This window comes from Empidonax traillii, unplaced genomic scaffold (assembly GCF_003031625.1).
Source record: "Empidonax traillii isolate 1590-97213 ecotype Southwest subspecies unplaced genomic scaffold, ASM303162v1 scaffold168:size1726349, whole genome shotgun sequence".
NCBI classification, from domain to species: Eukaryota; Metazoa; Chordata; class Aves; order Passeriformes; family Tyrannidae; genus Empidonax; species Empidonax traillii.
In genome coordinates, this window is record NW_020955361.1 from 150,665 (window position 1) to 167,821 (window position 17,157).

At 47.0% G+C, this 17,157-nt stretch overlaps 2 protein-coding genes across 2 annotated transcripts in view; one reads left to right on the plus strand and one right to left on the minus strand.

The window, feature by feature from the left end:
• The window catches only part of ADAM19 (ADAM metallopeptidase domain 19), a 38,265-nt gene extending 34,938 nt beyond the window's left edge, over positions 1 to 3,327 (plus strand). The window contains exon 23 of the mRNA XM_027885595.1: positions 905 to 3,327. Within this exon, the coding sequence (XP_027741396.1) occupies positions 905 to 979 (75 nt within the window). The 3' untranslated portion in view covers positions 980 to 3,327. The remainder of the gene's footprint in view (positions 1 to 904) is intronic.
• A 1,600-nt stretch (positions 3,328 to 4,927) lies between these two features.
• Positions 4,928 to 12,636, minus strand: NIPAL4 (NIPA like domain containing 4). Its single transcript, XM_027885594.1, has 7 exons — positions 12,510 to 12,636; positions 10,665 to 10,913; positions 8,531 to 8,587; positions 7,413 to 7,503; positions 6,120 to 6,280; positions 5,439 to 6,022; positions 4,928 to 4,943 (listed from the first exon to the last, which is right to left on the minus strand). Exons 1-7 carry the CDS (start codon positions 12,544 to 12,546, stop codon positions 4,932 to 4,934), a joined length of 1,191 nt encoding a protein of 396 aa, XP_027741395.1. The 5' UTR covers positions 12,547 to 12,636; the 3' UTR covers positions 4,928 to 4,931.
• Between the last annotated feature and the right edge of the window lie 4,521 nt (positions 12,637 to 17,157).

Here is a 17,157-nt window from a genome sequence, read left to right on the forward strand (position 1 = left end):
GGTTAACTCCAAACCAGAGACCTTATGCTGGGCAGGTCCATACCCAGCCTGCACAGACCTGCAAAACAAGAAGAAAGCCCAGGAGGTCCCAAGGACCTCTGGCCATACCCTGAAGTTCACACCATGTAAATTGAATGCAAATATCATCTCTGTTTATAGGCTGGGCATCTGTTGAAGCTGAGAATTCAAAACTATTCCTTTCTTGCACAGGATATTTCAAGGCCCCGGCCACCCCAAAGGGCTTTGCCAGCTGATCCTGTCCCATCCAGATCCAGAGCCTGGCAGGGGAACAGTCCTGCTGTCCCACTGCCTCCTGCACACACCAGAACTCCAGGACGGCTCCAGCCTGGGGCAGGGGTAGGTACTGGGTGTGATGGTGGGAGTGGGGCAGAGCAATGAGGGGTGGAGGTGTGTGTGACCCAGAACCATTAGTGAAGAGCAGCAAAACATGAAGATTCACACAAGACTTGGAGATCCCAGTAAGGAACAAAAATTCTTTCCAGCCTCTCTAGCCATGGCTGAGATGCTTTCTCTGCAAGGAGTGTTTCCCAAAATTGTCCTTAATAAGGGCAGTTAATAAGGGACTTTCAGACACTGAGTTCAGTGCCCTGCAAATGGGATCACTTAATACAAAACACCTCCACTCCACACAGCACAGTTCTATTGCCTCCAGCCTGCTACATACTGGAGGCCACCTGTGAAAAATGGAGAAAACTGGATGAATTTCATTGTGCTCTTGGTGGGAGAATCTCCTGTGTAGGTGATGCTTTAGGGTGTGAGTGCATGTGAATGGAAACAGGCTTCCCCTGGCTGGCAGTAACATCAGCTCCAGGAGAGGGCGAGGGCAGTGCTTGCTCTTCCACTGCTCACTCCTCTCTCTTTTCCCTTTCTCCATCTCACCCAGAATGCCAGTGTCTGGATGGCTGGAGCAGTGAACAGCTGGAAAGTGGGACAGCCAGGCTCCCGTGGGCACTCCTGAAGCAGTTTGTTCTGGCTGGTTGTGACCTTCACAGGGCACTGGATGGCCTTCATCACCCCCAGACACACTCCCTGCCACAGCGTCTCCGTTCCTCTCCTCTTGCCTCCCGTTTCCTCCGTGACTCACCAAGCTGCAGTCAGGTGTGGCAGGAGTGCCCCAGGTACATGCCAAGCTGAGCTGGACCCTCTCTGCTGACAGCCTTTTCCGTGTAGGGGTGACTTGTTTGTACGGTATTTAAATATTGTTGTGCAATATCCAATGCAGGGATGGGGCGAGGGGGGTTTCATGTGTTTTTAATCAGTTATTGAAGTGTTACCAGGGAGAACAAGCTGTGAGTGCAGGTGCTGGCCCTGATGGGCTTTTATGTGAGCCCCAGCCCTGTTGGCTTCCTCAGCCCCTCCACGCAGCTGCAGGAGCATACATTGGTGCTATAAAGAACCCGCTGCCTCCTGGGAGAGCAGAAGGCAGCTGGTGATAACTTTCTTCAGTTTATTTTCAGTTTACAGTGTGTGGCAAGTGGGGCCACAACAGGGAGCAAACCATGGAAATGTAATTTGTGGGCCACTGTGGGTTTTGACTGGCTTTAGGAGAGTGGATTGATTATTTTCCCTATATAACCATCCTCAGCAAGAGCGTTGCAACCTGTCTGTCCTCCAGCACTCGCTTGTCTTCCCTCGGTGCTGTAACACCTGAAAGCATCCCCAGCATGGCCCATGAGCTCTCAGCCACGTCATTAGGACACACTCAAGGTACGACAGGGAGACTGGCCAAGATCCAGAGCAAAAGGCCAGGAGGACGCTCAGCAAAGGGCAGTGCTGAGCCCTCCCCTCCAGCATGCGGTACCGTGGATCAACAGGCACTTTTGCACATCTCCTCAGACTTCAGTCTGTGCTGAGCAGTAACTCAGCATGGGCTGTCTGCTCCCCAAACCACTGAAAAACCTACCTTAAAAATGCCCAGTGGAGAAACAGCAGAAATATTAACACAACACATGGTGCTTTTGTAAGGCAGCTCTTTTACTCCAGGTTTTTTCCTCCAAGCCATGGATGGAGAGAGCTGTCTGTGTGCACTTTAAGCAGCTGATGGTTCTGACCCTGCGGATTCTCCCTTATGAATTTGTGGTTTTTTTCTTCTCCTAATAGTTTGGGCTTTTGTATGGTTGGGTATTTTTTTCCTCAGGATTTTAAAATAAGACCTTTTGTTATGCCAGATATAATTTTTTTTCCTTGAAATGATTCCCTAGGAGAACCCAGGGAAATCTGGAGCTGTGGTTACAACAGTTCTGTTGTGTCTGATTTATTATGGAAAAATCCTCAAACAGCGTGACTGCTGCTCCACATGTGAGAAACTATTATTGGCATAAAGAAAAAAGAGTCTTGTCTGATGGTTCTCTTTCCCTAGATTAAAAAAAACCAAACCAACCAGATAAACTCCAAGTACTCATTAAATTTGTAGTTATATGTAGTAGTGTATCTGTAAGGACTTCAACCACACTAGTTTTCACAACTTTACTACCTCTTTCTCCACAAGGAAACAGTTCACAGGGTTGAATTTCTCGCTGATTATTCCTTATCTTACTGATTTTAGACCTCTTCTTACCTTTTACGTGCCTGGAAAACAAACCAACCTAAAAAAACTCCTTTCTGAATCAAGGTATATCAAATGAAAGACAACAGCTTCCTGATCTTTAGGTCTTTTTCTATAGTTGGGATATATTACATATAAAAATGTATATTCAAAGAACCCCCAAACTTGTTGTTTCTTGGGGTGCAGCTCTGGATGTCATGGCATGTTTTGGTGCTCACAGGTGGAGCAGGACTGCACATACACTGTAGCAGTAGATTCAATCACAAGAACTTGATCTTTTATCTGAGCCCTCACTGAGGACACAGCAGCACACTTCTGCTCCAACCCCTGATCTCCAGCAAATGTCCACTCAAAATCCCTAAAATTATTTTCACTGAGCATTTCATGTGACCATGGGATCAAGGTTTTCAAAAATGCGCCTGGACACACAATGCTCAGAGAACAACTGGATGCACCCAAACTCTAATGGAAAACTTTATTGCTGGAATATCATAAAAATCCCCAGAAAGTAGTTTTACTTAGGTCCTTATAAATTTTCAGATGTGTGCAAGTCGAGCTGAATGAGAACAGGGGAACTGCAGGAGGAGTAAAAGATGGTAAAACCTGGATTTCTGAAAGATAATGTTACTTGGGAAAACATATATTAAAATACATCTCACTTTCTCCTGTGTCCACCATATTAATGGTTTATTAATGGTTTACAATAATGCTCTCTATGCATCTATGCAAATACTTGAAGAATGCAAGTCATTGTGCCTTTTGCCTGGTTTTAATAAATTTGTTGGTTGTCATTAACAAATGCTCTTTCCACTGTGTGCTATTTCATTACCTCGGTTCAAACCTTCATTTTCTATGTGGCATTTCTCCAGAGATGGCAGGATTGCTGGAGGAATGGCTTTTATGAAATACAGTTCTAGGCAGTGAGGAAAGTCCCATTTACAGTCATTTCCTAAGATAAAATGCATAAAGCATTACACTGATTAGGATGCCAAAACAAAAGCTAGAGTGAGCGACTTGGATTATTGTCTGTCACCAAAGGAGGTCGCTGCTGTTTTACTCTCCTCTAGACGCTCTTTCTGCTGCACTCAGTTGTTCCTCAGACTGTTTATCCTTTAGGGCTACACCAGTAAGATGAGAGAAATCATTAAAAACTTTCAGATCCACCTGCGACTGTTACCTTTTTTTTTTTTTTTTTTAGAAAAAACCTTTATTTTCCTTTCCACATTCCAAAAAAATAGTACTGAAATGTTATTAAAAGAAGAGATTGTATAGTCCTCTCTTCTGCAACCCCAAGTTGCATTTGCTCAGTGATGCTCAGACCCAGGTATAACAAGGTGGGCATCTCAGGCACCATCAGTGTGTGCTGTGGGCCAGGGATAACCCACGCAGAGCTGCCTCTGGACTGGCTCAGGCCTTGCTGCTCCCTGTTTGGGATTTGCTGTCAGCAAATGAACTCCAGTCTCCCCATAAGACCCAGCAGTGAGATGGGAAAAACCTTTTAACTGCAGTAATACCCTCCTTTTTCATCTTCCAGCTCAAAATGTCATTCCTTCCATCCGTTCATCCTGACCAATGATACAAACCCAAGGGTGTTTCAAAGATGAGCCCTGAGCAAAAGGCCAGCTGTGCCATATTGGGAGAGATGGAGAGAGGGACTGCTCTGGGATAAACTGCATCCCTGCAGCTCTGCAGAGCATCACCCTCTAATGCCTTCTCATTTTTTAACACGCAGCTCACTCCTCTTCCTAAGCAACAACAAAAAAAGGACAGGGGCTCAAAGAGTTAGGGGGCTCGCCAAGGTCAAGATATTTCCTAAGGAAAAAATACGTAACATTTACAGCCACTTTGTCTTTTAGACTAAAAAGATTATCTCAAGCAGTCTTGGGGACAGTGGCAGTGTTTTTCATGACATAGAGTTTATCCTGACAGAGCTCCTTGCCAGCCTGAGAAGAGGCTGCCCCTTGTTTGGGTGAGGTCTGGATCAGGCCCAGAGGCCTCACCAACCCCATCAACATGGCCTGGGCACTGCAGCTGCTAAGGAAAAAGAAAACTCCAAACAAATAAAACTCCCATAAAAATAATTAACACTATGCTGCAGGGAAACTCTGTGATCTCACAGGAAAACGAAAGTTGAAAAAGATTTCCCTGCCATGGTCTAAAAGCACTTCATGGTTTGGGTCCAGCCACTGAGCCTGAGTGCCTATTCCAAAAATTGCCAAGTTTTGCCCATATTCACCAATATTCTTGTCCAATTATTTGCAGAGCAAGTGATCAAATATGGATGGACAGAGTCTGAATAGCAGGAGTGCACTGTTCAGTCCTTGTTTCTCATCTCCACTTGAGATACTGGTGTATATTTTAGAGTTCATGCCAATGCCTAGAAATAAAAAAAAAAAAAAAAAAAAAAAAAAAAAAAAAAAAAAAAAAAAAAAAAAAAAAAAAAAAAAAAAAAAAAAAAAAAAAAAAAAAAAAAAAAAAAAAAAAAAAAAAAAAGACATCAATGGCCACCCAGGGGAAGGAGTTCAAGACTAAACATTTGCCCTGCCAAGAATAAGAGATGGGAAGGGGCCTCGGAGAGGAGCTTTGTCCCAGGACTATCATATTTCAAGAGGATTTTTGTTTTCAGTGGCTGCATGTACTAAGGCACAGCAAGGATTAAACACCCCTCGCTGCCACACCGTGACAGAGATCCCATCCAAAAGCCTGGAAAAAGTTTTGGCTTGATTCTGCCAAGCTTTGGATAAGACACTGTTGGTTTTATTTTTCCCTTTTCCTCTTTTAAACTGCTCAATGACAGCTGGAATATTGATCAACCCATTCACCCACCCTCCAGTCCCTCACATATAACATGGCAGGAGTAGAGAGTGAATACCTTGGGTTTATCCTCTGGGGCGATGCTGGAGTTGTCCACCTCTATCAGGACGTTCTTGTCATCTCTGGTGACCGGCACTTCTTGCTCATTCTGGAGGACTTGCGGTAGATTCTCTAAACTGACATGCAGGTCTTTGAAGGCGTGGAGTAAAAACACCCCCAAAATGATGGTGAGGAAGCCACAAACTGTCCCGATGATGTCGACGACGGTCATGGCGACCCACTCCTTGAAGAGGATGATGGAAGTCGAGATGACGATGGTGGTGAACAGCACGTAGTAGATGGGAAACACCAAGGAGGTGTTGAAGATGTCCAGGGACTTGTTGAGGTAGTTGATTTGTGTAGTGATGGATGCCACCAGCGTGATGACCAGGATCCATGTCAATGGGTGCTGCAGCACAGGCTGCCCAGCAAAGAAGCCCTTGATGGCAATTCCCAAGCCCTTGACTGAGGACACGGAGAAGGCACCAATAACGGAGCAGATGGTGAGGTAGATGAGGATGTTGCTCTGGCCATAACGGGGTGCCAGGTAGAAGATCAGGAGGAAGCAGAGGGCCAAGAGGATCGCAGCATAAGCAAGGAAACCTGCAAGAGGGAGAAGAGAATTCAAAACTGAGCAGCGGGAACAGGGATCAGCGGGCACTGCCCAGCCCCGGGGAGGAAAATGCGCCCTCCTGATTACCTGGTTCCTTCAGCTTGGAAGTCATTTCATCCAGAGTGGTGACCTCCTCGTCCTCTGGAGCGTGTATCACCATCACAGTGCTGCCCACCAGGCTCAGCATGCAGCCCAGCTTTCCCAGCAGGTTGAGCCGCTCTCCAAGCAAATACGAAGACAGGATGGCACTGCACGGGACAGAAAAATGTCAACTGGTGCTTTACAGTCCTTTAAAGAGGGAAGAGCAGCTAAAATAAAGTTAAGAATGCTTTCATGTGATACAAGGACACAAATTTGGCGTAAATTAGTTGGATTCCGGTGTGTTGATACACAATCACGTTGCATCTACTGGTAGCTGAGCCTGCAGAGGTGCAGGTGTGATCTGCAGATCACAGCTCTTGAGACAGCAAGGTGCAAAAATGCTGAATGTATTAACACATCCTCAGAAATATTTTCTGGGCCTCCAGAATCTCACATGAGCTGATGGGCATTTTGGAGCTTTTAGCGCTCAGGGAAGTTACTTCAAGGACCAGTGTAACACAGAAAAAAAGCTGAATCTCACAACAAAAGTCACATTAATTTTAACTAAATCAGAACTATTAAGCCTCAGAGAAATGTGGAAGGTGCTGGGGCTACAGATAAATCTACAAAAATATCTAGTTGTTGTCCACAAAAATATGGGACAAGACACCAGGAGCAGTCTGCTTATGCATTTCACAATAACAGTCTTTCTATAAAACCTTCAGTACCCAGAGTCATGTATTTTGGTGGGAATCTCTTTTTAAAAATAAAGAAATAAAAAAGGTTTCAGCCCTTTTGTCAACAGCCACAAGTATAAAAACCCACAACATCAGAGCACCCTAAAAACCTAAAAAATAAAAGGCAAATGAGAGGCAGTTTGAAAAAAAGCCTGATATTTTTGACCCTTTCAGATTTTTAGTACTGTTGACTATGAGATCAAAACAAAACAAACAAACAAATCAAAACAACCTTGAATTGGATAAATAAATACTTAGAATAAGGAAGGAAGTAATGCTGATATTTGCAATAGTTTAACCTGCAGTGTATGTGGCTGCTCTCCACATGCACCATTTCCAGAAGGGCAGACTCCTCAATTCAATGGTTCACAAATGATCCCCCCAAAAGGACAACCACCATTAAAGTGTTGTTGTTTTTTTTTTTAAACACTGAAACATTTCTTTCCTCTAGGCAGAATAAATCATATTAGCATCACTTCAAGTTCTTTCTAGCTTTACAAGACAAGCAGGCAAACAAACAAACAAAAAAAGGCAAATTACAAACTATAGACACAAAAATCACCTTATGAGCACGCTCAGAGCCCCCAGAGGCGTGACAATAGTTGCAGGAGCAAAGGCATAGGCAGCAAAGTTGGCAGCTTCCCCTCCACCCACTAAACAAACATAAGAAAAATAAATACCAGTGAGTTACAGTGTACATTTTATGTTTTCTCTTGTGGGCTTGCAAACCAGTAAGATATCAGCTGGAGAGTGGGTTTTATGCTGGGTGCTTCATGCTGCTGCTGAACAGGGGCAGACAGTGGGTGAGAATCTATCACAAATGAACACAAGCAGGGGGCACCCCTGGAGCCCTGCACCCACACAGGGGAGGGCTGGGGGTGCCAGGGCTTGGCCGTGTCAGGGCTGACCTGTGAGAATTCACTAAACCCTCCTGCCCTGCCAGGCTGTTTCTGGGGGGTTAATGAGGGAGAGGGGCAGCTGTGGGAGCCCCAGTGCTGGGAGGCTGCTCCTCACCTCCCCAGTGTGTCCTTGGCGCTGTACTGTCCTCTCTGGCTCAGCTGTCCTTGTCCCCAAGCAGTGAGGGCTGTGTGTGGTCGCTCACAGGAGCTGCAAGGGCAGGGCAAGGTGGGGGCACCTTGAGCTGCTGCTGCTGCAGCAGCGAGAGCCAGACAAGAGGGCTCTGAAAAACCCTCTTGTGAAATCCACTGCTCTCTCTGCAACTTTGAGTCCAGTTTGGGGAGCTATTTTAAGGCTCCAGCATGAAAGAATGGTTTTAAGGCTTGCTCTGAGGGAAAGAAAGCCTTGCTCAAGAGAGGAGCTGCTACCAACACCTCTGTTATCTCCCTGTGCCACGGCAGGAACCTTTCCCAGAGCCCCAGGCACACACAGGAGGCTGTTTGCCTTGTGCCTGGTACACAGGCAGACCTGCCAGCTGCCTCATTAAAACCTGGCTTTTCATGCTTTTGATCAGGTAAAACTGAGCTAGCAAGTCCTACCAGCCCCGCAGGAGGATGGAGAGGGAGATCCTGCAAGGCTCACTGCCTCTCCTCTCCTTGAGGAAATTCTGTTGAGGATGGGGAAACTCAACACAAAACAGCCTTTAAGCCACGAGACAGCTTGTTCCACACAAGGGACAGACCCTGGAAAAGCTTCAAACCCAGGGAAAGAGCTTCTACTTACTGGTTATCAAGCCAGCCCACCAGAGCCAGTCCTTTAGGTAGCCATGGCCTCCATCTCCTGGGGAAGAAAAGCACATGGGTATGCAGGAATTAAGAGCCATGTTCATCAGAGCAAGAGATGAGAAATGTCCCTTTGGAGAGGGATAAATTGCAAGGTGAAGGCTCCCTGTGTCCTGTCCCAGAAGCTCTCTGCTCCTTTTGTACACTGCTGTATACAGTGATTGTATTGCAGGGCCTCAGCATGAACCGCCAGCAAACCTGATGCTAACTTCATGTGTAAGAGCCATTATATGACTGGGCATTTCTGATGAAAAATAATTCCTGGCACTGAAACAACTAAATGAAAAAAAAAGGGATGTAAATAAGGAAGAATGGACATACTCTGTTGGGAACTAATCCAGCTCTGTCCTAACCCACAAGCTGTTGGGCATAAGGAGCTTAAGCCTGCTGATACTGTGACCCCTGATTTTGCTGGGTCAGAGGGAGCCCATGTTTTTGATAAATCTGACTCGAGTGGAGCTGTCAGTAACAGCAGTGTTTGACCTGCCTTGGAGAAAAGTGATGTGCTAGGATGGAAGGGGTGACACCCTGGGACTGAGAGATTAAAGGGTGAGATGGGGACAACAGGAAATGAAAAGTTGAACAGAAAGATTTCAGGCTACAGGGAAAAATCTTTTACTAGAATTCAGCCTCTTCTGGCTCCTCAGTAAGTTCACAAATGCTTCAAATGCTATCCTTTGGTATTCCTTAGAAATTGCTGGTTTATTTGTTTTGGGGTTGTTTGTTTGTTTGTTTGTTTTGCTTGTTTGGGGTTTTTCTCAAGAACTCTTTTTGTCAGCAGCAGTCTTCTGCCATTAATCTCTAATTCCTTGTTAAACATTCTGAAAAATAGGAAGGGGTTTTCTCTTGTTTCACTCACTTGGCTCTGTTGTGGGAAGAAGTTCATGGAGGGAAGGAGGAGAGAGACATCTTCTACAGTTGAAGCAATACTGATATTTCATTGCACAAATATAATTCCAAACCTATTTGTGTTTCAGCAGCTGCCTGTGGCCAGACTAAGGGCAGAGAGTGGAGACTCAAGACTGGCCTGTGGCTCAGGTGCTGTTGGTAGCTTTGCTGTTTGACTCTGGACAGTCCCTTCATCATTCCATGCCTCTGTGTCCCCATTTGGGGACACGGTAAAATGGGGATGGCCACATTTACTCCCTCTGAAAAAATTTTTGAGAACTGTTCCCAGGCCAGGCCTTGGGAGCAGCAGTATTTTAATTATCATTGCTTTGTTTTGTAGTTATGCAAGTAGGTCAGCTGCCAGGTAGGACTTACACTGCTGCCAGAGCACGTTTACAGTGCTGATGGGATGTGTCCAATTCCACAGTGCAATTCTGCTGTAGGCAGTGCTCCTCCACCACTGCCCATCTATAAACACACACTTCACCCTAAGAGCCTGGTGCTAGAGGAAAGTTATCTACAGGTTGTTGAGCAACATACCTCAGAAGGAACGCTTCTGAAACCACAAGCAGAGCTCACACACAGCACTGGCGTGCAGTCCTGCATTCAAATATGGCTTTTGCTAATTAAAGCACATGGGGCCATGTCCTTGTGTCGGTGACCTGGTGGCAAAGCTGCCCAGTGCATCAATAAGGGCAAGAGCGGGGTCACAGCGCTGTGCTGGTCTGTGTCACGGTGATGACTTGTAGCTTTGTGCAAAGGGGCCCATTTCAAGGAGCTTTCAGCACTCTGCTTCCTCCTGGCCTCACTGCCCCCCATGTAAGAGCTGTGATGGACGTGTACAGTTCTTCTGGTGGGGCAGATCTGATCGCACAGGGCACGTCACTTGCTATTTGCCGTGCCAGGCAGGGGAATGCTGCTTTTACCTGAGCTCTTCCAGTGCAGGGCTCTCTAAGTTAGCTCTTTTCCAAAGCAGGGCTCTGTAAATTAGCTCCTCAGCTCCCTCACAGCACTGCTGTCTCAGTCTCACACATAAAAATGCATCCACAAAAGGTCTTATTTACACTGCTGACAGAAGACTGACCGTACCCAGAGACGTTCCCTTGCCTTATGAGTGCTGGAGTTTGGATGAGGTATGTGGTTCTTGGAAGGACCTTCTCCCTCCTGCCCTGCCCCAGAACCCTTACCTGCCCTGGTGCCTCCCTTCTCCACCAGCCGTAGCAGCCCCTTCTTCTTGAGGATGACACTGCTTCCAATGAGGAAGCTGGAGAAGACAGCCAAGCCCAGGCCAATGTAGAATCCATAACTGCTCTCCAGCTGAGTTATCCAGAAATTATCCGAAGTCCCGTTGTCCAGGACGGAGCCAGCTGGGTCAGCATCGCTGATCACTTGGCACACCACCCGGTGGGAAAGGCACGAAAGGGTGATCAGAGACCCTGTGAGACCACCATGGAGATAAACCAGCAAATTACTGACATGACTATCAAGAATGTGTCTCTATTGCCCTTGGACTCACTCAGATGTCCCCCTGAACAGCCACCCATGTTGTCACCCTAAGAGCACACACCCATCGGCTCTCAAAAGCTCAGGACACCTCTTTACTCATATGTGGAAATGGCAAGGTGAGTGGCAGATTTAGGGCCATCTCTTGGACACTGAATGTGTTGATCAGTCTACACACTGAACTGGAAGGCCACAAAGACCTCTCTAATAGTGTAATTTAAACTTACAAACATATATGCCAGAGTATCTCCACCGAACTCAGATGTTATGGGGTTGAACTATGCTTTATCAACACTCAACCTTGTTGATTCAAAGGCCTTGGTGCAGTCCAGCCAACTAATCCTTACATCTGCCAGCTCATCTGCAGCTTGTAACTTCGAGTTTAATGTGGAGTGATGCCAGCACTTTGTAACTGTGCATCTGTTCCAGCTCTGTGTACTGAACTGTGTCATAAGACAACAACAGGTTTGTCTTGGAGCAAAGTTTCATCTCTGTGCTGCCTCTGCTCTTTAATGGTTTTATTCTACCTATGTGTAGAGTGCCTGAGTGCTCCTAAAGCAAACCTAGTCCTGCCAGTGTGGAATGACTGAGAGCAGGCACGGTTTTCTGCTGTTAACACCAAGAGCACTACAGCCCTGTCTCTCTGGCCAAGGTGTGTTGCTGTGTGTGGGTGGGAAAATTGCTCAGCTTCTTCCACCCCAACACTCCTACCACACCCAGCACATCTTTCTATTGCAACCTTCACTCTGAGTGTAGTAAAGACAGCGTGACTGTGACCGTGGGGAACAGAGCAGCTACGTGGAGTGTCACAGAAGTCCCTTTGTAGTAAAAGACTTCTATTTTCTGCCTGAACTCATGTAGGAAACATGGAGCAAGCATGTGTGTGTATAGGCAGGAGTGTGCAATGGCTAAACTGCTCCCAGCAGCCTGGGCATGGGTCCCACTTTTTTCCTGAATCAGGAGACTGGCTTAGATCTTCTGCAGCTGCAAGCCCTGGCTCTTGCACACATAGCTGAGGTTTTGGATCTGAACTGGAAATAAACTTTTTTTCCAAGTGAAAAAATTCCAGTGACTTTCTAGATGAATTTCCAAAGGTTCTCTAATAGAAAAACATCTTTGATAGTGGAAAAAAATTTCTTGGGAGGTATGGGGGGAATTTGCCTCCCGGTCTGGGTGAAAATGGGCACAAGTATAAGGCAGCAGGATGGGGTGATCACCCACTGGATTAGTTAATCTTTAAAGGACTAAACCCCAAGTCCCACAGAAGTTCTCTGTGTACTGTGAGGCTGGCAGAGAGTGGTGCTGCCTGCGTGGCTCAAGTTTTCCCATTTTCCCATTCTTATGGGAAACTCAAAAGAAACCCCAAACCCAGGAAGAAAACCAGAGCAGTGACAGAGGACAGCCCCAAAGCCGGGGCGGGGGTGGTTGTTGGGGGATAAGGCCGGGAGGTGCCGCGGGCTCAGCCCCTTCCCAGACCTGTCCCGCCGCTCCCCCCGGGCCGGTCCCGCTCCCCCCGGGGCTGCACCCACCGTTGCTGCAGCTGCTGTTCGTCTCCAGCGCTTCCATCGCCTCCGTGCTCCGCTTCTCAGCGCATCCCGAGGGCACAGCCGGGCTGGGCAGGGCCGGGCCGCCCGCACACACCTGTGCCCGCCCGGCTCCTCCTTCCTCCGGGAAGGGCCGGCCCCTCCAGGGGCTCGGAGCAGCGACAGCAACACCTGGGTGAGCCCTGCGGTGCTCCCCGGGCTGCCCCCGTTCCCCGCAGCCCTTGAGCCCCATCCCCGTCCCCCGCCTGCCCGGTGGTGGCAGCCGGGGAGGGGGGGGGTCTGTTCTTTCCCACAGATCTGGGATGAGGCTCCTGCCAGAGTTTCTCCTCTGGAGTGTGTTGCAGCGGTAGGAGAAGGTGCTGTGGCAGCCCGAGGGTGGCTCGGAGGGGCGTGAGCCCGGGCGCAGGTTTAGGGGACCCCGGTGTGCGCTGAGCACACTGCAAAGCCGGGGGGCTTCAAACGTGCGCAGGGTGTGATGGAATAGAAATTAAGGGTAAACAAGAGAAATGTTATTGTGCGGTTAATGGTTGGACTTGATGAGCCTAGGGGTGTTTTTCAGCCTAAAAGATTTGGGCGCCACAATGGATGAAGGATGTAAAGCTGTTAGAGAGTATCCAAAAGAGAAGATGGTGGAGGGTCTGGAGGGGACGTCGTATTGGTCTTTTTTTTTTTTTTGTAGCCTGGAGAAGAGGATACTCCATCAACTCCCCCTCCCTCGGCAGCCGAAGCCTCCCTTGCTGATGGTAGCGTGTGAACGCTTCGGAACGTGTTGCACACCAGTGTGTTTTGCCTTCATCCCCACCCTCCTCTGCCGACCTCCCTTCCTGCGTTTGTGCTCGGTGGCCGTGTGTGCACAGAAACCTGCTGCCAGTACAAAAGCCCTTTCGGTGCCATTAGCCAGCTTTTGCTGGAGGGCCGCAGAGATAAGTAAAACCAACAGTAAAACAATAGCACCAAGCCCGCATTTATAGGTAGAAACGGTCACAAGGCAATATAAAGATGCAAGATTTGCAGGATCTGAATGTGTCTGTAAAGTTGCTTTTCTTTTTTTTCCCCTGTAAAATAAATTACTTGTTAAAACAGAAATTGCCCTTAGACCATCAGGCTGCAGCGTTGCTAACGCCTCATGGCTCCTTCACTCAGCGCCTGATCCTATCTCTGAGCAACTCTTTTCTTCAACAAATGTAATGCTCAAGTGCTTTTGTGAGACATTTGATTTTAATCAGGTCTGTTCATCTGTCACAGTCCTGCGGGTCATTAACTGGGAGAGACTGTGCCAGCCAAATCCCATGCCCTCCCCTTTATCCCCAGGGCACTTGATAATCAATCCTAATCATTTGGCAGCAGGTTTTGGAGTAGGAAATGAAACGTGCTAATTTTTCACTGTTCTGGGAGCAGCTTCTGCTGCTGTTATATGTTAGGCAGGCAAAAGTGGCCAGACCCTGGGCAAGACAGTGACGGTGGGATTTGACCTCCATTTAGTAAATTTACTCCCTGATATTAATTAAGAATTATTCGTGCAACATGTGAATATGAAGCTGCTTGCAGAAACCAATGTGGTGGTGGAGATGGACAAGTATTTGCTGTGTTTACAGTGCTGACTGCCTGCACTAGCTGGAGAATTTGTGTCCCCTGTCGGTTCACAGGCTGCCCCACCTGTTTGCTCTGGTGCTCTGTGGGGCTCTCCCCTTTGCTGGACTTTTTCCAGCACCCTGAGGTCTTGCTTGTAGCTGGGGAGTCCTAATTGTGATGTGATTATTGGCAGTTAAACTCTGTCCAAAATAAATTCCAAGCTTTTGTGGGTGAGTGTTGTTATCTGTGCAGAGCACGGTTGCCCTCTGTGCACAAGGATGGGTGAGAGAGGGAGCAAGTTTTTATAGAAGAGATCTGGGATTAAAATAATTCTTTTGGTCATGGTGCAACCTCATACATTACTGCCACAGCATCGTGCACTTAAAAGCAATAGGCACTTTGGGCCACAGGTTTACCTTCCCCTGTCAGCTTGATTTCCTAAAGGAAAAGGCTAATGTGACCACATACATGTGTGTTTATGTACTTCCCTATCATCCCCAGAGATATTTGATGCTGTGGACTGACTTTTGCCAGATTTGACAAGGGGTCAGACCTCCAAAAGAAGCCATTCTAAGTTCTGGGAAGAGAGACATGGTGGGGAAGAGGTCCCAGAAGGAGGGGACACTGCAGTGTGAGCTGACTCTTATCAGACACCAGGGAAGGAGGGTGTCTAGTTGTCACCACTGTGGGAGAAACTTCAGTCAGATCTTGTAATCAACCACAGACACAAGTGTGTCCCATATTTCTTTCTCTTTGATGCAGGGGCTGTGGGGTGCAGTGCATAAAATCAGAGAGTCACATGAGTTGCATTTGATGAAATTAGCAAGGCTGTGTATGGCAATATGGGAGTCAAAAGCCAGGTAGGATTGGCATGGAATTGCCTTCTACACTCAGTCAAGGGCAAGTTGAGACTGATAACAATAAAGCAGGGATGCAGCCAATGCCTCTTTTATTGCTTCATATCCTCATTTTAATGGGAAGGCTATAATTAAGGGAATTCAGCTCCAAGCTATGACCTCACTGGTTGATACTCACATCAGATGCTGCCTTAAAAATAACTCATCAGAAATCAGGGAGTCTTCCTTAGCAGCTCATCTTCTAACAATGCAGTTCCTCCTGAAATACTGGTTTCCAGGCCAAAAAACTTGATTGGAATCCAGAGGGGCAGAACAAGACAGCTTTGCATGCAAATAACCTCTTTAGCAACATCAAAAGGCTTTTCTTTGCCTTGCTCTTGTCTGCTCATCTCTTCTGTTCTGGAAAAATGATGGAAAAAAACTGGGTACCAACTATCCTATATTAAAAATAATGGTGGAAGTATTTTGCTAACAGGTGATGGAAACTTTTGCCCTTGGATGTCTGCTAGGCATAGTTCCTGTGGAAACTTTCTGAACAGGACTGCAGTATTCTGCTCTGGCTTTGTACAAATTTAGGGCTCCAAGGAGCCATTGGCTGCTTCAAAGAGAGGGTAAATCCTTTTTCTGGCAATGACCTGATAGTGTAAGGGTTAAGGGAATTGCCTGCAGTTGGATGATTGCAGCACTACTCAAAAGGATGCTGGAGGCTCGAAAGGCTGAACTTTATTGAGCAGACAGCTTTAATTCAGCCTATCTCAAGGTAACTGTGTCTGCAGTGGCTGAGGCTGACATTTGGTTCTACAAGGGTTTAGACACCACCAGCAGGGAGAGTTCCCAAGCCTGTCACACCCATGGTGCATTCCCACCCTTGTGGAACTGCCCTCCCTGTGCCAGTGCACATACCTGTGGGTCTGCGCTGAGTGATCCAGGGTCATGAGGCCATAAAACACACCCCAGCTCCTTTCTCCCAGGGTTGCTAAATATTTTATCCAGATCAGTTCAGTGATCCAGGTCACTGTGGCCCCATAAAGTGTGTATGTTTCCAGAACAGGAGGGGTGGGTTGGTGACGGATGGGAGCTGGTGCTCGACGGGGCATCGGAACAGCAGTGGGTGCCACGAGGTGAAGTGACATCAGTGACATGCAATCAGCAGATCGTTTGTTTGCAGACCTCTTATCTGCCAGGCGTTTGCATCAGAACTCTTTAAGTCAAGCAAAACTAGATATGAAAGGCACTCCTGGCTTGCAGAGGGGGTCACAGAAAGGGTAATTTTGTTAAGCTTTTGAAAGAATAAAACAATCATTAATGAACTGTTCTTCAAATGGGTGAAGTGTCTTTAATCTGAAGATGTAAATATATTTAGGAGCACTAAGATGATGTGGGCCTGTATCTTTGATACTGGTCCCTTAGGGTTGGTTGTTGAAAATTCAGTCTTGGACCCTGACACCCAAACCAAGAATTGCTTCTGCCTCCAGGTGAGACCGTGTGAGCTCTCAGCACTTATGGCTGGTGTGAGAACAAGGGTGTGCATGACACAGCAGCTAAAATTAGTTAAAAAAAAAATAAAAAGGGAAGTCTTGATGGAAGAAAGAATGAAACCCAAACAACCTGCCCAATATCAGTGGCTGAGGCAGGAAGAAAGTCCTGCTCTCCTCTCTGCCATTCCCTGCAGAACCATGTTGAAATCAGTAAACATTGGGCAACTTTCAACCATCGGGCAAACAGTTCTGCACAGCACGATGTCACCCACAGAGCTGCAGCACATCCTGACTTAAAGCACATTGGAAAGATCAACAGAGATGCCTGGTCATGGTGTAAAGTTCACTTCCAATTCTTTGTGAAGAATCATTGCATTTCTGTTCCCCTTAGCTAGGAAGCTGTGCCCATGAGGAACCTCGGGAAGAAGCAATGAAATGGAACATCAATTACAGTGTTTAGAGCTGAGCACAGGAGCTCCCACTCCCATAGATCCATTCAGTTGTTTCACTTAAATTCCTCAATTCCAACTCCTTCTGCAGCCAACAGCTGCAGCTGCTCTTTGGATGCTTCTAACACAAAACTAAGAATGGTTTCAAATGGAAATCTGGGAAAAATAATAGCAAGGAAAGTCTCCTGGAATAAAAAAGGCCCCTGTTGAGTTGACAAGGCTGTGGTAAAGAGAGGAAATTAGCTCCTCAGTTTAGCTTTGTTTTGAGTGGAGCCCG